Consider the following 27,189-nt stretch of genomic DNA (forward strand, 5'->3'; position numbering starts at 1 on the left):
CAGCCGCTACGACCTCCGAGGCCATTTTTCAGAAACGGTCTCCCAATGGTCAACCGGTAGGAGCAACGAGGTCGTTTTTCAAAAATGGCCTCCCAGCGGTTAACCAGAAGTACCTCGAAGGCCATTTTTGAAAAACGGCGTCGCAGGGGCTAGGCGATACTACGTCCGAGACCGTTTTTTAAAAACGCTGTCAGATAACTCACTCGGTTCGTTCAATAAGGATATTTCCCAACAAACTGACTTGGACAGTCCAGCAAGTGGGTTTTCTCTAGATAATTTTATTTTCCCTTGACTGAAAGTTATCGGTCTTACGAATGATAAACACTCTAAAATGTTTGTCACACAATGTTCACTACTATGATTGAAAATACATGAATGTATGACCAAAAACCTTAAATACAGAAAATGTTTGTCACACTTTGTTCATTTTTTGATGACACGATAACTTGAGTAATTCTAAACGGATTTATAACGAGCCATCAGAACAGTCGGAGCGTTTGCTGCGACTGAGCCCCGTACGAACCCGTATATCTATTGCGTACGTGACCCTAGTGCGTCTGTCACCCTACTTTGACCGTAGACCTATTGCACCCGTAAACGTAGTTGAAGTCAAATTATTATGAAATGTGTACATCTTAGAAATTGCGCATAGCGCAATTACGAAGCCCCGTACGACGTTCCTTTCAAATGTAACACAAATTTCAAGTTGACCTAAAATTTTAATTTATTGAGAGGCCTAAGGCCTTAGTCCAACGACCCAATTTTTTTTTTCAACAGTATTCTATTCGGCCTTCGATTACCTTCCAAATGAAACAGAAATTAGGAAAATCGAATTTTTAGGTCATCGCTTGACACCACGATAATTTGAGTATTTCTCAACGGATTTCCATTTTTTTTTAATCGAGGGGAATTAAATTCTTGAGGTTAAGTTTGAAAATGGACTATAACGGACGAGTCACCTTAGAACAGGTCTTCGAGATATTCCCAAAAGAATTTTCGTCTCGTCGGTCGCTTGACAGCTCGATAGCTTAAATAATCCTCAACAGATCTCAAAAAAAAAAATCGACTAAGAATCAAATTTGTAACGGCTCTGTCTCCTTATCATACGGAGTAATTTTCGACAGTACTGAAGTTAACGTTAATGGAAAATGATGGATCAATAATCTATGATTTGTTCTGAAAAGACTTTTATGCGTGATTTCTTGCTGTCTATGCTAGAAAAAACCGACGAGTGTGAACTTTGCGTAATCACACGAGTTGCATACCTTATTTATGAGCAAATCGGGTCAATTCAGTAGATTAATTTGCTAAAATTGTTTTTCAATCTAGAAAATGTCCACGAGTGTGAGCTTTGCGGTCGTATTTACAAGAGTTTAATTTTTATTCAAGAGGTAGGCAAGAAATACCTCCTCTTCAAAGCATCTCTCAGGAGACTGCATAACCCTGAAGCATCTTTTGTATGTTCTGAAAATTTATTTTCAATCAAATAAAAGGATTGAACCATTTATGACAAAATAAGACAAAGAGCTGCTTTAATGCCGTGCGTATCTTTGTGATTCGAATTTTTGTGATGTCACAAAATATTTGTGAAATCTCAGCGAAAAATCAAAAAATTTTCGCTAGGATTTCACAAGTAATTTGTTAATTTTTTTATTGCATTCGCGGTGTGATTACCCGAAAAATTACTTATCTAGAGCGCTAATTCATACATTAATAGTTTGCTGTCAAAACAGTCATATGTTGTTGTCTCGTTTTCGCTCATGCAATAAAGCATTGTATTTCATATGGAGTAGGATTCTCGCTGTCGCTCGAGGATCCTACTCCATATGAAATAAAGTACTATTAATGATAAACTGTTTATTATTAATCTTATTAATTAATAAGTTATTTATCTTTTTACGAAATCAAACGTAAAGGCGTTTTGTTTGATCTTAGGGAATTCATCCATTTACAAACTACAACGTAAAGGCTTGTTCAATCAAAAAAATTATGGTGGCATCACAAAAATTCACATCTCAAAGATCCACACTGACTTAAAATGGATCTGCTTTGAGCAAATACCAATCTATGATATTATATTTTTGTTACAAAAATCTATTGAGAAAATCCCAGCCAGTCAAGGGACCTGACCCACCCAAAAGGTGGGGCCTAGTAAATAAATGAGAGGGCAAAATCAACGAACATACATTAAATACAGACGATTTTTTGAAAAAGGGTTTTTCTGGTTAGTCTAAAATGTGAATTGTTAGTAAAACTGTCATTAAGTTTTAGATCTCTATTCTAATAAACGATCCCAAACGATACATCCTTTTAGTTAGAAAAATATTTTTTTTGTGATAAAAGTTTCACAGGAGTCTGATATTTATCTTTTAATAGTCTTTTTTTGTAGATTTTGTTGCACAATATCTTATTTTAAAGCTACTTTGATGGGGTACCCCTTTTATGAAAAGTTTAAAATGTCCTCGAGTAGAGTAGAGACGTTAGCTTTTATTAAATTCTAGGTTTCTAGATCGAAAATGGCTAATTTTTAGTTCGTCTTACAGTGAACGACATCTCAAATGTCTCACTGTCATTTTTTTCAGAGAATGTCATTGTGAATTTGCAATGACAATAAAATTCTCAGAAAAATTTGACAGTGAGACATTTGAGATGTCGTTCACTGTAAGGCAATAACTCGGACCAGTGTAAAACTTTTCTCATAGTCTTTTTAGTTCTAAGTTTCCCATCAAAATAACTTTAGAATCAGATATTGTGTGACTAATTTATACGTATTTTGCAGGAACATCTTTAAAAAGACTCTTTTAGATGGTATTGATAAATGTACTAAAGCATCGCTTCACATTTTTCAAAAATCGAGAGACCCTAGCAATTAGTGTTGTGCTGGAATATTTTCCAGAATTTGTCTAAAATATCAGTAGTATATCTTGATTTGAGCTCAATTACTCTTGAGAATTTTTTCAAACACGTAAAAAAAAATGGAGAAACGGGTAAGCCACGTCAGTGGCCTTACTTGTTTCTTAGCAGCTTTCCGCTATTTCCCCAAATTTACCATCAGCAGATGGCAATGTCTCAATGCAAACTATCCTACACTTGTTCATGGAACGTTTTGCTGCTGTCTTGTGTAAGAGGCTAGCGGGAGCAACTGAAGATGGTCAGTCCACTCTGACCAGTGACCGCCGTTAGTTCTCGAGGTCGAAACAGCTTTTCTTTCTTCTTTTTTGTCACTTTACGTGATGTGTGGGCAAGGGAAGAGCTATAGCTCTGTTTGTCGTTCCGAAGGATAGTTTCTTTGTGATTTAGTGAATGTGAAAAGGAGTCCTGTTTTGGTTTGTGTGCAGATGTCCGGTTCTTGCAATTTGCGCCCCTGAGCTTTTCGTCTCAGGTTAAGCAGAATTGGTATGTGCGAAGCCGCCCATTTATTTACCTTGGAATGTGGTAGCTTTCAACAAACATAAAAAACATTTGATTGTAGCAATTTGACTGGCTCTGAGAAACGTGAGCAGTTTATGAAAATTTCCTTTAAAATTTAAAGTTAAAATTTAACTTTATTAAATTTCCGAAATTTATCAAAACAGTTTTTCGGTGATTTTCAACACATTTTCGAAAAATTTCTGAAATTTAAATTTCAAATAACAGTCGAAGTCCTCTGCAGAAGTTGTTTTTTTAAGCATTGCCTAGCTAAGTAGTACGATTTCAAATTTACATGTAGCTCTTTCGAATTGACTTCGTCACAGCTACGCAGATGTTTTTAGGTCTTTTTTCTTTTAGAAAAAAACCCTATTGTGGACACTACATCTGTCCGTCCGTCTGTCTGTCTGTCCATGTGTCTGTGTCACAAATCAAAAATGAGACGATAACAGCAATGATTCAAAATTGCAATGCTACTATGAGCAAATCAACACCAGGCAAATAATAATTATTTGTTATCTGATAACCAAATTGCTCATAGTTGGCATTGCAATTTGAAAATTTGGTAGTTGGACTACCACGGTGATAGTTAACAACCGAATTAATTACCAACGAGACGTTTACTATTCGAGAGCTTCGCACCGACTGATGCAATTATTCTGCCTGCTTGTCTTTTTATAACTCGAGAATTTGGTAGTTGGCTACCACGATGATAAATTGCAATGCTACTATGATCAAATCAACACCAGGCAAATAATAATAATTTGTTATCTGATAACCGATCGCTCATAGTTGGTATTGCAATTCGAAAATTTGGTAGTTGACTACCACGATGATAGTTGACTACCACGATGATAGTTGACTACCACGATGATAGTTGACTACCACGATGATAGTTGACTACCACGATGATAGTTGACTACCACGATGATAGTTGACTACCACGATGATAGTTGACTACCACGATGATAGTTGACTACCACGATGATAGTTGACTACCACCGGTCTATTCTTGTTGTATTTGTAATTTTGATAACTGAAATAAATGAAATAAATAAATGATTTAGTAACATTGGACCTGGTTGGTCTCATAAAACAATTGAAGTTATTGAAAGCTCTCTGCGGAACCCTATTTTCTATCCACGCACTTACTATTTCAATAGTGCTTGAGAATGAATTTGCGAAATCTTCATCTAGCTTATATGAAAATCAAATTCAAGCCACATCCGATCTGAATGATCGATGGCTCTATAGAATCGTTAGTCTCCCCTGATAATTTTGTGGAACAACTTTTTTCTCTTTGTCTTTTTATTTTTGGCAGCAGAGTTGAAAAAGTTTGCTGTGTTGAAAAAAAATTATTTGTGACCTTAAAGTTGAATTATCTGGCCAATTCACGCCGTAAGTGTGCCTAAAATTTGAATTTTAAGTGAACGATTCGATGAAAAAGTGAACCGGAAAGTGCATTTCAACGCTTCATTGTATGAGAATGACGCTACGTTAGAAAGACCTCCGCACTTTCCATTTTGAATTTCGACCGCACTTACGGCGTGAATAAACAGACGATTTATTTGGAAGTGTGCAGGTTTGTTGTGCTTAGAAAGACGGTGCGATACATACCCAAAAAGGGTCGAAAAGTCCGTGTGTGGAAGCGCTAGACTTCTAAATACAGTGTGCGGTTATCGGCTTCGGAATCTCTTGGACATCAGCGACCGAAAAAGTTTGATTGTGGATAGTAGAGAGCAGTCCACCAGGAGGCCAACGATACTACGGAAGCCGTTGGCCGTCGCTGTCCAAGGGTGTGACAAGAAATTGAGAAAATTGAAAATTGAAAAAAGTTGTTCCACAAAATTGTCAGGAGAGACTAACGATTCTATAGAGCCATCGATCGTTCGGATCGGATGTGGCTTGAATCTCAGTTGTTCGATACCTTGGCAAATTCATTCTTGAATATTAGAATTTCACCAGAAGAAATTCACGTCACTGACTCGTTTTTTGCATTCACTTATTGGTTTGGTTTATTTAATCGGTTTTATTAAGAAAACTGTTGGCACTAGTTGGTCGTTAAACACCTGTGCCTGTTGCACTTGCTTAAACCATTTATAAGTTTGAATTTATATTCCACGATATTCCACTCACCTGACTACAATTAATTACAGTTTAATCTGTCGAATTTTTTATGGAAGTTCGAGTTTAATCTATTTTCAGCCACAAAGAATTCTGAAAATTTTCACGATTAAATTGGAATCAATCCGCTTCCTGTCTGACCAATATTTTTGTTTGTGCTGTAGCTACTATGCCGATTTACTTTACAAACGACGCAACAATGATCGATTTCAAGAATGATCATAATTTTTATTAATCAATGGATCAGGCTTATCTTGTACTTGTAGCTTGTTCTGATGCAGTTTTGTGTTGTGTACATATATTACTACGCTGATATATCACAATCATAAACAGTTAGATATCAATTTTCACATGACGATAAAGTAATAACCACTGATAGTGAGCTTCACCAACTCTACTACCCTATGCGGTTGCTAGAGAGCTGCCTTGAAAAATCAATCTCGATAACAGATGGTATAGGACAGTACTTGTGTATAATTGTGACTGGACATTGGTACACTGATAAAAAAGATTTTGGCTGTGTACTACGGATATGTTTGATATACTTCGGATATGTATGAAATACTTCTGTTATACATTGCATGCGTCGGGTATGTATGGCAAAAATGTCGTATGTAAAGTTTACAATATGTGTACCATCCATCTCACGCGTGTAGTTGACGTAGGACATGTGTAAAATTTTGGTATGCAAAGTTACCTCATACGCCCAACACGTTTTAGAAAAGCATACATATTCATGAATACTTTTGTAATTAATAAAGTGAGCAACTGATATTGCTTAAGTCGCTAGAAAGATTACTTCATATTGCTCAACAAATTATTACATATTCGGATAGAGTGCCTTTTGAAACGTCGAGAAAACACATCTTTAGAAAAAGTGTGTTCGCGAAATTTCGTGGTTTTCGTGATCAAAATTTTTTATTGTAGATTCGGATAGAGAACCATCTTAAACGTCGAGAGAACACTTTTTGGGAAAACGTGTGTTCGCGAAATTTCGCGGTTTTCACGTTTTTGGATGGAAGCAGGGCCTATTTTCGATAATTTAAATTCGCTAAATTATCAAAAAATTCTCTAAATTCGCGAAAAATTATCAAAATTATTGAATTTAATTTTAGAGAATTTCGATAATTTTTCGATAATTTAGAGAATTTTTTGATAATTTAGAGAATTTAAGTTATCGAAAATAGGCCCTGGATGGAAGATATAGAGGATATAAATTGCGACCAAATAACGTAACAGAAAATCAAACCAAACTTCCAAACAAACTGATATCAATCAAAAACACTCAAAGAGTGACACTTTGTGACACAAATTTTTTTTGGTAAAATTCTTCTTCTACAATTTTTTTGGCCTAATTTTTGCTTTGACAATTTTTGCGTACAAGCGCAGAATGCGTCACCTACAGCGATATCAGTTGTTTTGGAAGTATGCCCAGGGACTTGCGTCACTCTTACTCTTCGAGTGTTTTTGACTGATTTTATATGATTGACAACTATGTCAAGTCCCTTTTACATGAGGTGAATGTATCAGGATTTTAGGATTCACTAAAAACTGAAATATGAAATGATTTTCAGTCATTTAAATTTCAAAACATTTTATTCCCTGAGTTCAATTAATCTCATATTGTTGAAATATGGAAATATTACGCAAAAAAGAAGAAGGAATTACAATTACGATGTTCAATATTAGGTCATTGTCATACCATAATTCTAATTAGAATAAAATAGTACATTTCGTACCTAGGACTATAAGTATCTTTTTTAGCGTGCACCACACATGTACTAACGTACCCAAAGTACGATCCGAAAATAGCTGTCTGCCAGATAATTTACACGTCCACTACGTATAGTATACGTCCAGCGCATTAAATTTTCTATCAGTGCACCTACAACTTCCGAAAAAGAGATACATGTGGTCGTAGTGCCCTACGAACGATTAGTAAATATTAATTGGAAAAGAAGAAAGATATTCACTCTCAAGTTTGAAATTCTCCAAAGAACGAAGTATAATTCATTGTTTGCACTGCTCTCCGGAAACCTTCTACTATTATACACACATGAGAAAGCTCAGACTTTTTTATTTGTTTCCAACCGATTATGTTACGCTACATTGCGTGCAAACTGTTTGAATTGAGTATTTACTTAGTCATAAAATAATGATCAATCAGTTGTTTATTGACGTCCACTCAGATTAGATGTCTGTATGAACAAACATTATTTAAGTTTTCGATACAAAGCTTTTCGGTGTATTAACAGTCACAGAATAAAGTGCGACAAAATGTACAAATTTTTCTGTGCATTTTTCATTCCGTTGCTCACGTTGGGTGGCATTCATTGTGCTGGTAATCCGCTTGTTAGGATAACTTCAAATGGTCCTGTCGAAGGTATCGAGCAAACGAGTTCATTAGGTCAAACGTACTATGCATTCAGAGGAATTCCATTTGCCGAATCGCCGATCACTGGGAAAAATCCGCACACAGGCAAAGAGGTCGATCTGAGATTCAAGGTATGATAAAAATATATTGGCGAAATATTTACTATTTGAGCTGTTCCGATAATTCTACTGATAAAAACTTAAGTTAAAAAATGACCTTCGATGGTATGAGTTCGCTGGTAGCTTTACTGTTGTAGTCAACAATGATTACGTCATTAAATATATTCATAAATCTAATAAAAATGATTTGTAGGCACCAGTGCCACTGAAACGAATATGGACTGAGAATTTAAAAGCACACAATTTCGGTGGCTTTTGTATACCTTCACTTTTCGGAAATATCACAGATGACTCAACGACAAGCGAAGACTGCCTATTTGTCAATATATATGTGCCAAGTGGTGGTGCGGAAAAGAAAACTGTTCTAGTTTCGATATATGGGGGCGGTTTTGTTCTGGGCGATGCCAGTGACTTGACATACGGACCCGACTTTCTTCTATCTCAAGACAATATTGTCGTGACTGTACAATATCGAATCGGTATCTTTGGATTCTTGACCTTGGCTTCTGGTGAATATACCGGCAATATGGGTTTGAAAGATCAACAATTGGCTATTAAATGGGTGCATGGAAATATTGAAGCTTTCTCGGGGAATCGGAATGAGATTTTGTTGTTTGGGGAAAGTGCTGGTAGGCTTTCTAAATTTTAATTTTTTATTTTTTGGAAAATTTACTGAGAAAAAAAATCATTAGGTGCAACATCCGTTGGCTTACAAATGCTGAATGTAGAATCCCGCAAGTATTTCAATCGAGCCTATCTAGGCAGTAGCTCAGCTTTCAATTTCTACGCCATATCAAAGGTCGATCACTCGCAACAGTTGAAAGAATTTTCCAAAATTGATGACAAAAGCAAGTTGATCGAGTATTTGAGAACGACGAACAAAGATCTTCTTGCATCATTTTATCCGCTCTCACCAAAGGGAAAATCTCTTTATGTGCCTTGGGTTCCAACTATCGAGAATCCTAACACGGTTGGTGCATTCATGACCAAAACTCCTGAAGAAATTTACAGCTCAAATGACGCACCGATAATGGACACAATGTTCAGCATTGCTTCAAAGGTATTCATTTTGGAAGAAGTTCAAACTTTAAGTTAAATATACTTATCCCACTCTATTCCGATATTTAGGAAAGTGTTGGGCTCATGCCAGAATTGATTGGAAAAACAGAACCGTTGATTAAAGAGAATGTTGAAAAATCAGATTTAGAGTTGCCATTTCACGACTTCGATAGGAGTACATATCCAAAAGTAATTACTGTGCTATTGTGGAACCTCTTTGACTTAACGTGTAATAACATTTCCGATTTTTCGTTGTAACTTTAAGGAATACAATCAAACACTAGAAAAATTAAGGAAAGTCTACTACACCGATCCAACTAATCCAGCAGCTGTCGAAAACGCCAATATTGCACTGATGTCTGATATTATGTTCAGTGATGTTATTCTCAAAGGTATCATTCTTCAAACAACGATGAACAACAGAAGTACTGACAACAACGGTCGTAAAAACACTTTTTTCTTCCGGTGAGCATAGCGATAATTTAATGAGAATAACGAAAGGCTTGTCATTGTTCCGATTTCATTTTATTAGGTTTTCATTCGATGCCGGACTGAACTATGTGAAAGTCAACACTAACTTTACTTATGAGGGTGCTTCACATGCCGATGAGCTGTGCTACATGTTCCAGTAAGTGCATTTATTTGATAAATCAAATTAGTGAGGCTGCTCTTATAGTCTTTAATACCTATGTCGTGATGCTGCACATTAAATCTGTTCATTTAAGTTTTGATAGTGTAATGGTGTCAACTGAGGTGAGACTAGGAACCCTTGCTGCAGTTCACAGCATCATCATCATTTAGACCAAACGAACTATTTTAAAGACATTGGAGTGTACCTCTCCCTACCAATTGTAACTAATTTTCAATTTTTCTAGTTGCCATGCCTTCGATAAAAATAAATTGTACGACAGTCATTTGGAGCAAAAAGATACGGCTTATGATGTGATCATGCGAATGGTGAAAATAGTCACAAATTTTGCCAGAACTGGGTAAGTTATGTCATGCATGTATCCTTAACCTGACACAGACAATGTAACCATATATCATCAAGGTACGTCTTTTGATGAAAGGCTGTTAAAAGATTGATAAAAAAATCTATTACTTCAGTACTTCAGCCATGCACTTTGTTATGTAAGAGCAAATCAGTAAGCGTTCAGTGCTAATTTTTGTGGTCATTGTCTGCAAAAGGCTAGGGCTTCAATCTCTGATTTAACGATTCAAAAATTATCTTTTTGTTCTATCCTGTAAACACAACAGAAATCCCTCAATCGAAAATGATACTCCGTTTAAAGCAATCACCTCACAAAATGAACTTTTCTGCCAAGAAATTACAAACGATCCGAAGTCAAGTGTTACAACTGATATTAAAGATCAATTTCACTACGATACATGGCGTGAAATCGAAGAGACATACAGAAGAATCAGCAGAAACCATACAATCAATGTGAAAAGTTCATCGCTGTACATTTTCATCCTTCTATTGGCCCATAAACTGTTTTAACTTCTTTATGCATTTAGAGAAACCCACACTCTACAACAGTGACCCCATACACATCCTATAGTATACTGATAGTTGTCATTGCATTGCACTTAAAAGCTTTTTATGAATTCACGATTTTGAGTGTAAAAGTGTGCTACTCGTTTTGTGTAGCTAAACCAAAGAATTCTTATGTTTATTTTGCGATTTTAATAGTTCTAAAGCATAAACTATGTCAATCTTACGCTAATCGACTTTTATTAGCTGATTTGCAGGGCGGAGGAACAGATAGTCCAGGGTTACACAAGAAAAAGTTCACTGGCTTTAGAGTGTATCCAAACGTTCTGAAAAGGTACGAAGGTAATATTCATAACAGCGTGTAAGGAATGAAAACGGAATTCAATCTTACTCAACGGGCATTATTGGAAAGTCCTCAACTCTCGGTATGTGTGTTACACCTGAAAAACAAAAGTGAAATTTTAGGAGGGAAAGTCGAAGAAAAGTTAGTCTGAAAGTCATAAGCAAAAATCGAAATCAAAAATCTCCTACCAAAGGAATGATACAAAACGATGTCTTTGTCCTCGATGGGATTGTCTTCTTTCACCCATGACTCCAATCCCTGACCTCCTGGACTTTGATTGATGTACAATCCTAATAAATTTTCGTTTAGTTGCAAAAGCTACTTCAAGAAAATTCAAATTTTCACCTCCAGCATACAACTGGCTATCGTTATATGGCGTAACCCACACTGAGTGCGTAGCAAATCCAGCTCGTTTTCTGATGAAACTGCCAGGTCCTGCAAGTAATCTCTGAAACGATCCACCAAAAGAAATCAATTTCCACCCAACTGGTTTTTGCGTATACGGATGAATGGATGAATAATTGGAAATTTTCCAGAACCGTGAAGTCTCGGCTTTAATGTCCGTTACAGATGCCAGAGACGTTTTCAATGGTGTCTCTTCTATGGCGAATCCTTGGCCGTACGGGTTTGTATCAGATTGGAATGGTTCATCCAAGGCTTTTACATCGACAACGGATACAGTGTTCTCGCTGCCATCAATCATCGGATCGACTCGAGCGCAAAATATGTGTTGATGATACTGTGCAGCCACTCGATCAAACACAACCGATCCATAATTTGCAGGATTCACTCCTTCTGCTAACAAATTTGTGCTTAGTTCGCCAGTTGCTTTTATTTCAAACGATATTGTGCCATCTTGGTAAAATGTGTAGTAGAAAGCGTACTCGTAATTCACAACTGTTACGACGAAGCTGAGAACGAGACGACGTGAACGTGTTACATTCACTTTTCCCGTTCGGTATTCGGTGTGCTTGTGGAGAGTTCCTAGTGAATATAAAGAAGTTGTGTTGAGAATCACAGCAGCTTCCAACTAATTCAAGAAAAGCGCACATTACCAGCGTCTTCTTCATGTAAGCAAATAACATTTTTAATAACCGTCGCCTTTCCATCGTGGGTATTGAGGATCCCATCGAAATATCTAATAGTTCCCAAACAGTCGCATCCAAGTAAAAGAGAATTTGCGCAAAAGCCTAATCCGTAGTCGCCAATATCAAATGCCTGATGCGATATGCCGTCGAGTAAAAGATTAATTACGAAAATCGTAATGTTATGAAGCTTTACAGCTTACACTTTTTCGGTGATATGGTGGTCTTGGATCACCGTACGGAACAACCATTTCAGACAAAGAAATTCTGTAGAAAAGTGGTCGTGTCTTGTTACCATCTCTGTAAGAGACATTGTGGAGAACAAGCCCTTCACGGTAGTTGAAACTGTAATTTATATAAAAAAAAATAAAGATGGAACTGGTGGTATGGCCGTTCATATACCTTATTCGGAAATTCCATAGTTGCCATTGTATTTCATTTCCTTCGACGGTAAAACTAGGCCCTTCCGGTTGTATCACTTGCAAAGGCTTCAAATCCTTTCTTAAGAATGCTTCTGGCAAGAATTTTGGATCATAGTTGCTGGTTTCCTTTGGTATTTCCACCTCATCTTCCCGTTTTGATTTGAAATCCGTATGGATTGGCAAATCTTCGATTAGTATAACTTCGAACGCGTTCAAATCAACGACTATAACGTCATCAGTACAGCGTATAAGGACCACGTTTTAATTTAAGTCAAACCCTCCATACCTACGACAAAGTCCAATGGGTGTGCATAATGATTGTCTTCTGGGAACATGCGCGCGTACATAAATAATTGTACGGCTCGCTTGCTTGCAAATTCAGGCTCGCCGTTATATCCAATCGACCTACCATTTTTCATTTATAATTCAATTCATTTCAAATTAGACGCGGAAATCTTACCATGGATCACCAACTACCAGATCCATATCTTCCAGTCCCAAACGTAGGCATCGTAGTTGGACTTCCGAATTCGATTTACAAATTTTTTCAGCTTCAATGCAATCTTCGGGTGTTAGTGTTGGTTGAAAACCAGATGGAACAGCATCAAAACGTTCAATCGTATCGTCAGATAGGTTTATAACGGCCTCGTATACCTTCCCTGTTCCTTTCTCAATTAAAATTGTAAATGACTTCCGTGGAATTGATACCATATCTTTCCGGTTTAATTCGACTTCTTTTGAAAGAAAGGGAAGCAGTACATTTTTGGGCGGCTCCAACAGAGTGATGGAATTGAAAATCCAGCCATTCTTGTTTGGATGTTTTTCCCGAATGAGTCCGGATGATTTGGATATTTCAACGGTGGTTAAGGGATCTAGCGGATGCATTTTGGTGTCAGACGTTATCTAATTTTTAAGGAATGCCTAGCTTCAACGGGGAAGAAAATATCCGTTAAATAATTTTTCACGAATTTTGCACGATAAACCGGTATATTATGTACACTAGAATATCTTCTTCGGAAAATACAAACTGTTCAAGGAAAAGACGTACCACAAACAATCGTTTCTTTTCTATATCGAACACAACGTTCCTCAGTGTAGATATTTTTAGTAATTGATTCACGTTCGTAGTCTATATTGAATAATTTGGTTTTACTTCAGCTTCAGACAATTTCGGTTATATGCACAATTATACACATATAATAACAAACAATGTTATACCAATAATCAAATAGAGAGGTTATCACTCAGTAAACATTTATTATGCAATCATTATGTGTAGCTGCTCTTTATAGATTATTGGCTTTAAATAAGAACTTAATTTTGTAGATGAATTCAATAGAGCGGGTCTCTACTATTTGTAGGCTCGAAATACAGTTCAATTTAGTCATCTGTTATCAAAAGGTTTTTGCAAGTAGACCTCAAAACAGGCCTCACACAGTCCCGAGCCACACCTGGTTGCTGGCCGAAGATCTCCGAAGCTGGAAGATAGTGTTTTTTATCCGAATTTTTTGCCCGTTATAAATGGACGTTCCGGTTGAGAGTGAGCTTGTTCGAAAGCTGAGCTTAAGTACTTTCGGGTCATGCCTAGTTTGATTAGATTCATTGATATATGTTTGCAAAAATTAGCAAGAAAAATAATTCAAAATCTGTGTGAACTTTAGACAGGTCTGGGCTGGTACTGATGACGCTTAATGGGAACCTAACATGCTAGTCGTAACATACATTGTCTAAGCTTTCCATTGATACCTCATTTGCAGTGCTGATGATTGCTGGCGAGTTTTACGAGTAGCGGTTGTACAGTCGAAGGCAGTCAATTTTCAGCATAAATTAGCTTCAGCTGTTTTTCAGCTGATCCATACAAACAATCAGCACCGTTTATACGTCTTTATACGGTTTTACCACAATCATGCGCGTGCGTGTAGCAGCTTCAACCGTATAAACAAGTATAAACCGTTTTGATTGTATGTGTGGATCAGCTAAAAACATCTGAAGCAAATTTATGCTGAAAATTGACTGCCTTTGACTGTACTAACATAAAATTCTGTTATGTCGACAATCACCAGAACCGCAAACGAGGTATCAACGGAAAGCTTAGACAATGTATGTTACGACTAGCGTGTTAGGTTCACATTAAGCGTCGTTAGTACCATACCAGACCTGTATAAAGTTCACACAGATTTTGAAAATTGTTCTTGCTAATTTTTGCAAACATATATCAATGAATCTAATCAAACTAGGCATGACCCGAAAGTACTTAAGCTCAGCTTTCGAACAAGCCCACTCTCAACCGGAACGTCCATTTATAACGGCCAAAAAATTCGGTTAAAAAACACTATCTTTCCAGCTTCGGAGATCTTCCGCCAGCAACCAGGTGTGGCTTGAGACTGTGTGAGGCCTGTTTTGAGGTCTACTGGCAAAGACCTTTCAAACCATGTATATATCCATCGCAGACGAAATGGGTCCGATTTTGATAGGTGGATTTTCAAAAAGTGTTTTTGTTTGTACACCAAGTGGTGATATTCAGCTGGTGCTCATTCTGCATATAAGAAACTTTTAGCAATTGTAATAGGATTTAAAAAGGTGACATTTTTATTCAACGAAATTTCCGCCCTTAAGTGACTTGGTTCAATTATTATTACAACTCAAATGCTGGCTAGCGCCTTAAATCGAGGAGAAAACCACTAGCCGAAAGGGTGGCAAATCAATTTCGAATTCCTTTCAATTCCGTTTAATTACCTTAATTACCGATGCAACTCGTCTAATTGCCGGCTCTATCTCCTTTCAATTTCCTGCAATTCTGTTCAATTCCTTTCAATTCCATTTCAATTTCTATAGGTACATACTTACTGTCAATTTCTTTCCATTCCTGTCAATTTCGTTTAATTACCGGGTTCTCCGGCAATTCCGAGCAGTGTATGTAATCCGAGTGGTTTCCCACTCGACTTAAATGAAAGGTCATTGTTCGAAGCTTATCTTTCTTGGCGCTACCAGTTCTGTTGCTGACTCGTAACGCTTTCACTAAAAGTACCAAGAACCAATATTCTATCTCTTGTTCCTAATTTCCTATTTACTTTTTTCAAAAAATCAAACTGATTTAGAATTTACTGACAATCTGCGGTGTTAAATGTTAATGTTAAAACCATTGAATCGACATCTGTATTTCCAGTCGATTAAACTTTTTATTGAAATTTAGAATCGAAAAATTAATTCGGTTTGAAGATTCAATGTTGAGTTGGATTTTATCGATCAAATTCAACTTTAACATTTTGTGTTGGAATGTTGGAAAAACATTTTACAAAAATCCCGCTCTAAAAAATGGAAATAAAACTTAATTTCCTTACAGATTGCGCTGTTATCAAATTCATGTGAATTACACAAATTGTCAAATTTAATTTCGTCATTTTCGTATTTTGTGTTTATAACATGATGGAATATTAGACGGAAAAAAATCGGCCCGAGTTGTAAAATTAAATTAATGTTTGAAGTAAATTAAAATACGGATGTACATACCACCAATTCGCTAAAGAATATTTCGTAGCATCTTCGCACTGTCGTCTACCCAAATCTTATCTGACCATGAGTGTGTGATTTTGTAACAAACATTTTTTTTGTTGTACGTCAAGGCATGGCAAAATAGTTAATTTTCAATTTCCAATTTTTAACAATTAAAACGATTGATTGTGCAGTGTTTGTTTTTCGCCGGATTTTCACATATTTCAATTATGGCTGTGGACGGTATTCAAGGTAATTTAACCTTCAAAAGTTTCAGATTTTTTTTCGCGGTTCTTAAACCCCAACGTCATTGGCAACATTGTTAAGTTGCGTTCGTATGTTAATTTATATCCAGAATATGTTAAGGCCATCAAGGGTACATTATCTCTATGTTTTTCGTAATAATCGCTTTTTGTACAAAAAAAAGTGAGATAAAATGTTGCTAATGGAGGATATATGGCTTAAGTGATGTTATATGGTTCATGTATAGATTACAAGGTGTTGATAGATAAGTTGATAAAACTAAAACTTTTGTAAAATTTGAACATATCCGACGCGGTTAAAGTATACTCATTCTCAACCTAAAATTTACTTCGACTTCATTAGTCGTAATAACGACATTTAGCAATATTGCAGCGAAGATAATTTTTTACGTAACACAGACAAAGAGTTTTTTTTTCGATGACTGTGAAATGTCAAAGGCCAGGACTGTAATTTTCGACAAAAAAGGACTTTATCCGAATTTTGTTGTCTCGACATGAAAGTTTGTTTCTCCTTCTTCATAAGCAAAAGACACATAGATTCTCTTTCGCTGTTTGGCATGCTACGTAAATATGCAGGCTCAATAACTGACGATAGATAACCACACTCAACGTTCGAGACATTGTCTAGAAAGTCTGTTATACAGGACAAAACATCGACCGATGTTTGAGTAGTTGGTTACACATAGGAGTCAGAACAAGTAAATTCCAGCTCTACGAAAATAAATTGAATCGCCGTCAATCATGTGATCGGGAGTTTCAGTAGCATTGTTGTTATTCTGTATCAGTTTCTTTGAGTTAAGTGTGTCTCAGCTTCCATACAGAGCATAAACTCCAGGTTCAACCTAACATTGATGATTGATTGGAACCTAACATTAAAGGCTGAAGTTGACCTGTAACAGAAATATATACAACGGAAAGCCGCTGATTCCGACTGACAACATTACATTAATGTAATTCACAGCTGTGTATCGATCGATCAAATGTCTAATTGAAGGTCTTCTGGTCACGTCATAGTTCATTTGGAACAGGGCCTATTTTTGAGAAATATATTTTTCAAAAATAGGCTCTGATTTGGAACGCTGACTAACCAGTGACTTAATCTTTTGAAGATAACTTGACCTAGAAAGTTCACAGTACTGAATGTTATGGATTGCTATTCAGAACACCATTCTCACCATTCTCTTATGGTGAAGATAGGATATTGGACCCTAAACGAAGTCAAAGTAGTGAAGTGGGCTAAACAAATTCATTTTCGTGCCGAAAGCGTAGTGATTCTGAAACTTACATATTTTATGTGAAGTTTGTGTTGTCATATTTGCATATCTTGACTCATTTGCATTTGCGTTTTACAAGTTCTATCAACTGATACCTTCGTCTCGCATACACACTTAAACAGCACATCAGTGGAACAGCGACTATCCACGTGCCTTCATAAATTTATAATTTTCTTTTTTAAATTAAATCGTTTAAATGCAAATTTCATTCATTTCTGTCCACCAGCTTTGTGTGTATGTTTTGCACGTTAACTGATGTCAATGTGAATTTAGCCTAAAAACCATTTCATTAAGTAAAATTTATTTGATTTTATTGACTGAAGAGGGGGAAGTGACGGTGTATTGTCGTCGGTATGCCTAGAATTCTTTACAGTTTCCGATAAGTCTGCTTTCACGACACCTTAGCATCAGCGATAAACGTTTCACTGTTAAGTATAGGTCTTGGACGACAATACACTGGGAGACGATTCCCCCTCGCGGTCTGCTATGATGTCTATGTATTGTTTATCGATGATTTTTTTTTTTGCCGTACACAAACGAATGTAATTCAAAAACATCTATACACGACATTGACTTTCCAACCGAAGCTTGGGCCTGAATTCATTACAAAATCACTTCATGTGTTTCAGTTGACCAGTGATATCGATGAAGTTAACATTACCGGATGAAAATAAACGTTTCGCCCGTGGCAAATTATACTCTCTTCACAGCGTTGATAGTTTTGTGAATGTGTGAACGAAAAAACACGCGATACTCTGGTCTGTTGTTTTATCAACGTTGTTCATTTTTTTTTTTTTTTGTTTGAATGAAATTACCGATTTAAAAAGTGTCATAGTACAATCGTTAAAAGTTCAAAGAACACCAGACAGAACAGTTATTATCGGCTATCGGGCTATCTCTTTTATGTAATTGATTATTGCCCAGTCAGTCTGAGAACAGAAAGATTGTTAAGAAATCGGTTTGCCGCACTTAGTTGTAAAAGAAAGTGTTATGTAATGCATAGCCACTGACTGTTGTAACGTGCGCGTAATATTAAATGATCTGTGTATTATGGTACGACAAAAGAGAAATTATCTAACCAAATCGTTCGACTAATGAACTAAATGACATAAAATCAGAAACAATAATATCGAATTAACAGAAATCGTCGTCGGTATATTTCTGTCGTTTTTTGTGGTGAGATGTTGATGGTTTCACGTTTCGATTGTACATCATTTACGTAATGCAATTCGTACCTTGGCCTGTTTCAAGCATAAAAATCTATCCGCATATTTCATGTATGTGATTAACATTTTCAAACACACATCAAAACACGCAACGCGCCAAACAGCAGCGCAATTTTTGTTAAAGATTATTCAACGAAATTAAGATCTTTCCATCTGGGTGTATTTATTGATACTGTGTGTGGTGTGAGCTTGGGTATACAATCTTTCGCATTGTTCGTTCGATTTAATTATCAAGGTACATAAATCAGTTCACACGGGAGATGATGTTATTTGGAAAACATATTGCAGTCGGTGTGCGCTCAACGAAAATAAATCGATGAATTTTGTTGCGGTTTTTTAGGCAATTTTTTGCAACACAATCTTGTCACTTTCGAGATAATGTTTTTTTTATCTCGTATGATGTGTGGTTCAAAGTCACTTTTGTATGATAAAGTTCATTGGGAGGCGTTTATTTTAGAGTGATCTTAATGTGAACAATTTTCAAACAATTTGACAATTTATCTTGTGTTACGGTAATGTCCGTAGTCTTAAGCAAATGATAGTTCATTCGACTCTTCTTTCTCGGTTTTGTAATTTTGATAAATAATTCGTATGATCATCATGTCAGAGGGTAGTCAGAGGGAAACTCTATAGCAAAGTACAGAGTGGTTGTTGTTACCGGTCTAAAAGCTTAAGTGGTTCTTGAGAAAAGGTTCCGTATTCGTCTCTAATCGTTTAAGCAATTCTAATCGTCAACTTTCTTAACGATTACCTGACCGTTACCAATCTTGCGACCTCATTTCGTTTATTTTCAATGCATTGGCGTTTTTTACGGTAATTCACCAATTCTGTAAATCAATGTTTGTTGTACTGAGCTCAGTTTCTTTGCGTCATACAGTCAACTTAACACAGGCACTAGTATCATTCAGAAATTGACCCAGTTTAAGATTATATCTTTATAGTGCACAAAGACGAGTTGAATGTTGAATGAGTCACCTTTTCACGCACATAAAATTAAAAACTTTAGAAATTCCACATAGTCTTCGAAACTATTGCAATTCGACTACATCATGCCGTTTTCATAATCGTAAAAAGTCAATTAAACTTTCAAAAAGTTCTGCTCTAAAACATCCAGAGGGATTCTTTTGAAAAACAGCCTACCGAAATCGGACGCATTTTCCAGTGGACTTTCTTATCTGTGCCTAGAAAGGTATTCGACCCTAGAAGCCAAAACCACTTTCAAAAAAATTCTTCGAAGTTTGTGTGGCTGGTGAAAGGTGATCAAAAACCGAAAACTTGCACTTTTCTTACAAAAATTTCTCCAGTCACGCGAGCCAAAACTTCAACTGCACACATTTCAGTGTCGATGAATTTTAAACCCATAAGTATTATTCGGCTCAATAGTACATGTGATTACCTTTCTAATGACACCCCACACGACCCTGTACGGCTCGAGTAACTGGAGAAATTTTTGTAAGAAAAGTGCCAGTTTTCGGTTTTTGATCACCTTTCACCAGCTACACAAACTTCGAAGAATTTTTTTGAAAGTGGTTTTGGCATCTAGGGTTGAATACCTTTCTAGGCACAGATAAAGTCCACTGGAAAATGCGTTCGATTTCGGTAGGCTGTTTTTCAAAAGAATCCCTCCATTTGCCATCAAGTTCAAGCTCAAAGTTCAAATCCTACCAATTCTACGCCTTTTCCGCAATTAATTAACTGTAGTATCAAGTTCATGAGGGACGTTCTAATTGATCAGTTCGTGATATAGTGAATACGATTGAAAAAGAGTAGAAAGTAATAAATTAACTGATAACAGGAGGTTAATCAGATAGCGGAGAGTGTTAACAATATTTTTATTATTAACGAGAAAATGATTTCGAAGTTTGTGTTCAACGCAGCGGGTAGTGGGTCTTTTAATGTTAAGAATTCGTTCTAAGTAAAATCAATTAAAACTAAACGGAAACCCAGAACTAATTAACGACCGAAGTCGTTAATTCATTAATTGACAATTGGACTAGACGTCTCGGTAAATCCCAAACTGCATTTGTTTTTCAAATCAACATCACATCAAATTAAGTAAACAAGTCGACATAATGCCACAAATTTGTTATTATAATTTTTAAAGGTGGCACTGTTTGTTGTGTTACCGCACAAGCGAATCCGTTCGCGAAGAGACCGTCAATCGGCATCTCTTCCATCAAACAATTCTAAAGCAAGCACAATGGCGCCGGGTGGACCAAGAGTTGTAAATAATTGTGAAGAGTGCTTACGATCACGTTCGTTCAATATGAAAGTGCTTCGTTGCAAAGACGATGCCATGGAAGAAGATGTTAATTTGAATAGCATAGTCGATGTGTATGCAAGTAAGTTTTCCAATTATAAATCTGAGAATGTATTTCATGGCTAATTGATAAGGTTCATTGATATTGTTTAAGATAAATAAAGATTCTTCTGAAGAGTACCTGTTGTTGGTTTTCTACTAATAATCGGTGATAGCTGTTACTTCTGATAAGAGGATTTGCGTGTCACTTTTCCGTTTTATCATTTTTTCTCTCTTTCTCCAATTAAATGGAAACAAAGTTTAGCTGGTGCTTCACATGCAAGTATAGTGTTAAAGTGACGATTAGTTGAGTGATACTAGGCGTGAGAGCCATTGAGACCTTAGAGACCTTAGTACCGGAAAATACAAAAATTGAGAAGAATTAGATTAGACTTTTGTCTCCATTTAATAAATAGACAATTTGCTCAGATGATCCGGAGCAGTAGCTCCTCTTAGCTCCTCTTATGTATTTTTAAGTTTTAAGTCAAAGTACTAATTGAGGGTTGCCTGAAGGAGGAACTCTCAAAAATTTGTACCACAAATTCAAATTCGTCTGTCCGGAAATTGGATTTAAAAAAAATATATTCCATTTTCAATAACGAAAATTCCATCGGTCGGTATCACCTCTTTCTATAGTGGTTTACTCCTCAAGTTGTTGTTTTTTATTTGTTCGAAAATGTATCGTGCACCAACGAATTGATCTTTATTGTCTATGGAAATGATAGATATGTTGTCGGCTTCTGATTTCTCATATAAACCAAAACCATTTTTAGTGGTCGATTGTTCAATCTCACGTCATATTTACGAAACTTTCTACAGATATCAGCACGCACCTCTAAGCGCAACAAAGTATTTCTCAAAGTGCATACAAAATAAGTAAATAAAAGATCCGCATTCTGGTAAACCGTATCCGAGCTACAAGCTACAAGTCATTTAGACATCTTGAAACAAGTCTCTAGGAATCAACAAAGGATTAATTAGAAATTTAAAAACGTTTGTTCGATTCAGTGAAATGTATTTGAAAAAAGTAGTTTCAGCTACAACTGGAAACAAAATCAAGAAAAACAATGAATATTCAGTCCACTTATTTGCGTTGGCAAAGCAATAAATTAAATACAAGGTCACTGGTAGTGTCACCATTTAAAAAACTAAATGCAAGCAGCGTTCTAGATTAAAATTTCACGCTAGCTTTATATGTTAAGTAACTGTATTGTTACTTAACGGTATTGTTACCAACAGCCGATTCATTGAATTACTTAACTTACTCGAATCGTTTTCAATGCGCTTCTAGGTTTCATAAGAATGTATAGCATCTGGGAAGCGTGATGCTACAGAGCTTATACATTTTAAATCGCAATATTTCGGTGTTTCGGACCACTGATACTGAGAGACGTTTAGCTTGTCCAAGCCGCTCTTATACAGCATTTTTTTAATGGAAAGGTTAATACAGCTGGAACCTTAATGACAAGACAATATCTTTATGAACATGATCTACTCAAGTAAATTGTATATGCGATGAGTGGACCAGCTGTTAAAGCTGCTGAAGCAAACGAAGAAACAAATTTGGTTGACATTAACTGTACTTAGCAGCACAAAATTTTGTTTGTTATATTTTTATGAATGGAAGTCAAAGGGTTATTACGTACAACAAAATCGCTGAACGTCCAGAACTGTACCATGCATTTTATATGTCGTCACTAACGACAACGAATATTCTATAATTATCACTTGATCGACTTAAAATATTTGTTTATGCAAAATACTGCGAACAAACAAATTACAATAACAAATTTTCTTTTTTTTGTTTTTGTCTTTTAGCAATGCCTTGGTTTGGCATGGACATAGGCGGCACATTAACAAAATTAGTATATTTCGAACCAAAGGATATTACACCAGACGAATTGGATCAGGAAGCGGAAATCCTGCGAAACATTCGCCGATATTTGACAAAGAACTCTGCGTATGGTAAAACAGGGCATAGGGACACACATCTTCAGGTGGGTTCAAGAAATAAACAAAATCTGAAATATTGTAGTTTTGTCACAGTTGAAATTCAATTAAAGTGAAAATTAATGTTAAGGTTCAACGACATTCATTTTCCCGATAAATTGTAATCTAAGTCATACCCGGTCAATATTGCCGAATATTATTCATTAAAATGACCTTACCTTTAATAAATAATAAATCGCTGAATTTAATTTATTTTTCAACACATTTCGTCGTAATAATACAAATTTCATTAGACAGCTCAATTGCAAACATGAATTTATTGCAAAACAAAATTGTTTCACAACAAATTTTCCACCATTAAAAATGTGTTGAACGTTGTTTATAATCGAGAATTTGCATTTGGGCAATATAATATTTAATAAATCAGCAACAATCTAGCAATAACGTAACGAACATCAGTTTATAATACGAAAAAACGTTTAACAACATCCTATAAAATGATAATGTCAAGTGCAACGAAATACAGTGAACTCTATGTTTGCATACATTAGCGGTTTTTACGCACCAACAAAACCGTATTCAATTTACGTAACAACTGCGTCAATAATCTTGATAATTTATAGCTCTCCTGCCAATATCAGTCGCAAAATGTTCAATTGATCTATGGTGCATCACTGATTCTATAAAAATTAATGCCACGTTTAGTACAGTTGCACCGCTTTCAATTTGATTTTTACGTAATTCAAATCTTTTTTAGAATAAATTTTCCACTTAGGTCAATGTCAGAATTTCCGTTGTGCGAATGACGAAAATACCTGGTTATTTTCCTGAATGATTGATCTATCACGGGTACAAAACACGTAATCCAGGGCTCCTTTGAGAAACTCACAGATTCACATAAAAATTTACTTCCACAAACTTTCCATGATTTCGTTCATTGTAAACGAGTGGCAGGTACTTCCTTATTGCTTTGAAAATCCATTCGGAATTGAAGATCCTCAAACTGATAAAAAATCCAAAGGAATTTAAATCCTTAAAAAAATGAAAGAAAACGACATCCTTGAATGCAAACGCTCTTGGAAAATCCTTGTCTTCCTGTGTTTTCACGGTGAACTTTACTTTGGAAGCTCTACAAAAGTCTTCATGACAGGTTGTGCAACCTCTAAAACAATATTATCCGTTTTTGGGACAACGTAGGAGACTTCCACGTTCACACTAATATTAAATACAATTTCAACAGATGGACGATATAACAATACGCGGGCGACGTGGATCATTGCATTGCATCCGCTTTCCGACGTCAGAGATGGTAAACTTTTTATTATTGGCCAAGTCGAAAGGTATGGCCGAATTAGTGACAACGGTTTGTGCGACTGGCGGCGGAGCATTCAAATTTGAAAAGGAATTCAAAGAGGTTGGTGACGTTGTATTGCATTCATTTGTTGGACAATTCAAATGTGATAGAAAAACGAAATTTTTGCAGGAAGTCAATATGAGATTAGCAAAGTTTGATGAATTGGATGCTTTGATCAAAGGAATACTATTCGCTGAGACACACAATCCAACCGAATGCTATTACTTTGAGAATGCTAGTAGTGTATCATGTATTTCGTAAGTCTTAATGCCAGAACTATTGAGTCCTTCTTCAATCTGTTCAATCTAAATCTGAATTTTGTCGCATTTTTACAGAAAAGGCGAAAAGAAAGTGTACGATTTCTCGCAACCATATCCATTTATTTTAGTAAACGTTGGTTCTGGTGTGTCGGTGTTAGCGGTTTGGGGACCCGACCATTACAAACGAATATCAGGCACAAGGTAAAACTTCGATTGATTCTATTATAATCGGAAAAATGAAACTCCATCCACCACAATCATGCTCCTTTTGGATTACAGTTTGGGCGGCGGAACATTCCTTGGTTTGTGTTGCCTTCTAACCGGCTGTGAGTCGTTCGAGGAAGCGGTACAATTGGCAACGGAGGGCGATCACACAAAAGTAGATAAATTAGTGCGAGACATATACGGTGGCGATTATGAGCGATTCGGGTTACCGGGCGAGTTAGTTGCAGCTAGGTAAGGAAATATATGCATTGTACGCGACACTGTAGCATATGTAGAACTAAACACTGTAGCATTCCGTAGAAAGTTGTATCATGCTGCCTAGAAATCCTAAAGCGATATCAAAAGTCCTGCCATGAAAAAATTCTGTACAAAAATGTCGTCTAATTGAAAATCAACCTGGACAAGTAACGTTTCTGTTGGTTGAAATATGCTCCAACTGAAGGGATTTGAGCCGTGTCGTTTCCCCCAAGAAACATACAGGAGACATCCATGAACCATGTTAGCATTTTTCTTGAATTTTCGAGCCCCCCCACCGTAGAACCAACACTTTTACACTAGAGTTAAAACGTTTCCTTCCCCCTAGTGCTGATGTGGTTTATGTCCTCTACACATTAGCAAAGCTTAACAAAGTTGATTTCAAACCCAATAGCACCGATACTCTCTGCAGATCTAGATCTAAATTCTCGTAGTGGTCTAGTGAATTTGTCATTGAGAGAGTCGAATTTTCGGTGAGGTAGCGCCCAATCCGCAATATTTTGTCGCTTCGTACGTCAATGCTAAGAAACCCTTTTTAAGCTAAAGATTAATAAATTTCCAATTTTTGTGTTCTTTTTCATTTAGTTTCGGTCAAATGAATTCAAAAGACAGGCAAGGAAGTGTATCCAGAGCTGATTTAGCCAATGCAACATTAGTCACCATTACAAACAATATTGGATCGATAGCAAAAATGTGTGCCATCAATGAGAAAATTGAAAAGGTATGTACTGTACTGTTGTAACGTGCACGTTGTATGGGAAATAGTCGAAAGGAAGACAGTACTGAAATGTTCAAAATCCTTTTGATATCAAGAAATTGTTATGATTAAGGACCACATCGCATAGTCCTTCACCACAAAATGGTGTATGTTCGTTCAGCTTAATGCCTACTTTGTCATAAATCACCTTAGGTTTTGTGTCGCTATAAAGTAAAGGATCGCGATCCTTATTCATATATTTCAGTGTAATCTTTCTTACTATAGTTCCTTGGCCATTGGTACTGAAATCTAACTAAACTTTCAATCGATTGCAGGTGGTGTTCGTTGGCAATTTCCTTCGCGTCAATCCAATTTCAATGAAACTGTTGGCCTATGCAATGGACTACTGGTCCAAGGGTACACTAAAGGCGTTGTTTTTAGAACATGAAGGATACTTCGGCGCTATGGGTTGTTTATGTCAATTCAACAATGAAATTAGTTGCACCGAGACTGAGACAACACAAACGAATTTCGAAAACGGTGATTGTGTAATTTAGTAAATGGTTTTGTGACTACGTACAAACGGACATCATTGTGTTACATAGATTTTGCGTGAATCAACGACGTTTCGAACAAGAAAACCAGAGAACTTTTGTGTTGCTGACAATTTTGTTGTATAAATTTTTAAATTATGCGCGGTGCTTATATTGACAAAGTGCTTAAACACGATTTGACGTTCCGCAAAACGATGTTGGGCGGGCATTTTAGATAGATAAAACAGTAGAATGGGTTGGGTGTAATATTTTTTAAGTACAAGATTGTATAGTTAAGTGAACAAACAAAACGAATTTTTTTTCTAAATAAAGAGAAAAGTTTTTTTTTACAACAAAATGTGACGCAAGCAAACATCTTACTACTTTTACTCTTTACTAGTTTATGCTAAACGCAGCCAAGTGATATACTTTTGTGAAAAGGAATCTAAAATTTTATTTTTTGTATTGACGAGAGAGAAAGAGAGAAGAAACAACATCAAAGGCTTCACAGACACACACGAAAAATAAAAATGTGATGATGTCGGTTAAATCAGGCATTTTTCTTTCATTTGGAATAATCCGCGACTTTCACCAGACTGTGAAAAACGATTTCCGTCTCCACTCCCTAATGGACCGAGAGCCTGGCACCTGGTTACAAACTAGCATCAAATGAGGCGAGGAGAACCTTTACCCTATTGGTCCCCAATGTAGAATGCAATTTGTATTCTGGTAGTTCCAGACAAGAGTCAAATCTTCAACCTTTCTCCCCGACAAACCTTTCAATCAAAATTTCATTCGCATTTTTAGAGAGCACTGAGAGCTTACCTGTTTAAATTCGCTAAGTATGAGCTCTGCATGAGTGGATATCTTAAAAAAGCGCGAGCCATCATGATCACTCACTCCATTTTTACAACCCCATTCGTAGACCGATT

General features: G+C 36.3%; 3 protein-coding genes across 6 annotated transcripts; 2 read left to right on the plus strand and 1 right to left on the minus strand.

Moving 5' to 3' along the window:
* The first annotated feature begins 7,633 nt into the window (after nt 1-7,633).
* On the plus strand, nt 7,634-10,587 carry LOC119071655 (esterase B1-like). The gene is made up of 8 exons (XM_037176617.1): nt 7,634-8,037; nt 8,219-8,654; nt 8,718-9,085; nt 9,154-9,273; nt 9,350-9,549; nt 9,617-9,712; nt 9,960-10,073; nt 10,342-10,587. The coding sequence occupies exons 1-8, from the start codon at nt 7,735-7,737 to the stop codon at nt 10,583-10,585; spliced, it is 1,881 nt and encodes a 626-aa protein (XP_037032512.1). The 5' UTR covers nt 7,634-7,734; the 3' UTR covers nt 10,586-10,587.
* A 149-nt stretch (nt 10,588-10,736) lies between these two features.
* LOC119071654 (copper amine oxidase 1-like) lies at nt 10,737-13,565 on the minus strand. Its single transcript, XM_037176616.1, has 9 exons — nt 12,890-13,565; nt 12,716-12,834; nt 12,410-12,653; nt 12,211-12,352; nt 11,978-12,140; nt 11,268-11,906; nt 11,111-11,212; nt 10,971-11,019; nt 10,737-10,905 (listed from the first exon to the last, which is right to left on the minus strand). Exons 1-9 carry the CDS (start codon nt 13,312-13,314, stop codon nt 10,803-10,805), a joined length of 1,986 nt encoding a protein of 661 aa, XP_037032511.1. The 5' UTR covers nt 13,315-13,565; the 3' UTR covers nt 10,737-10,802.
* A 2,261-nt stretch (nt 13,566-15,826) lies between these two features.
* LOC119071659 (pantothenate kinase 3) lies at nt 15,827-26,611 on the plus strand. 4 transcript variants are annotated; one of them, XM_037176624.1, is made up of 9 exons: nt 15,832-16,173; nt 20,789-21,026; nt 22,802-22,980; nt 24,174-24,347; nt 24,417-24,544; nt 24,623-24,748; nt 24,827-25,003; nt 25,613-25,748; nt 26,060-26,611. In XM_037176624.1, exons 2-9 carry the CDS (start codon nt 20,885-20,887, stop codon nt 26,279-26,281), a joined length of 1,284 nt encoding a protein of 427 aa, XP_037032519.1. In that variant the 5' UTR covers nt 15,832-16,173; nt 20,789-20,884; the 3' UTR covers nt 26,282-26,611. The 4 variants fall into 4 exon arrangements, with proteins under 4 accessions (XP_037032521.1, XP_037032519.1, XP_037032518.1 ...); XM_037176623.1 differs by lacking the exon at nt 15,832-16,173 and adding an exon at nt 18,083-18,919; XM_037176625.1 differs by lacking the exon at nt 15,832-16,173 and adding an exon at nt 20,556-20,689.
* Nucleotides 26,612-27,189: the final 578 nt, after the last annotated feature.

This window comes from Bradysia coprophila, assembly GCF_014529535.1.
Source record: "Bradysia coprophila strain Holo2 chromosome IV unlocalized genomic scaffold, BU_Bcop_v1 contig_5, whole genome shotgun sequence".
NCBI classification, from domain to species: domain Eukaryota; kingdom Metazoa; phylum Arthropoda; class Insecta; order Diptera; family Sciaridae; genus Bradysia; species Bradysia coprophila.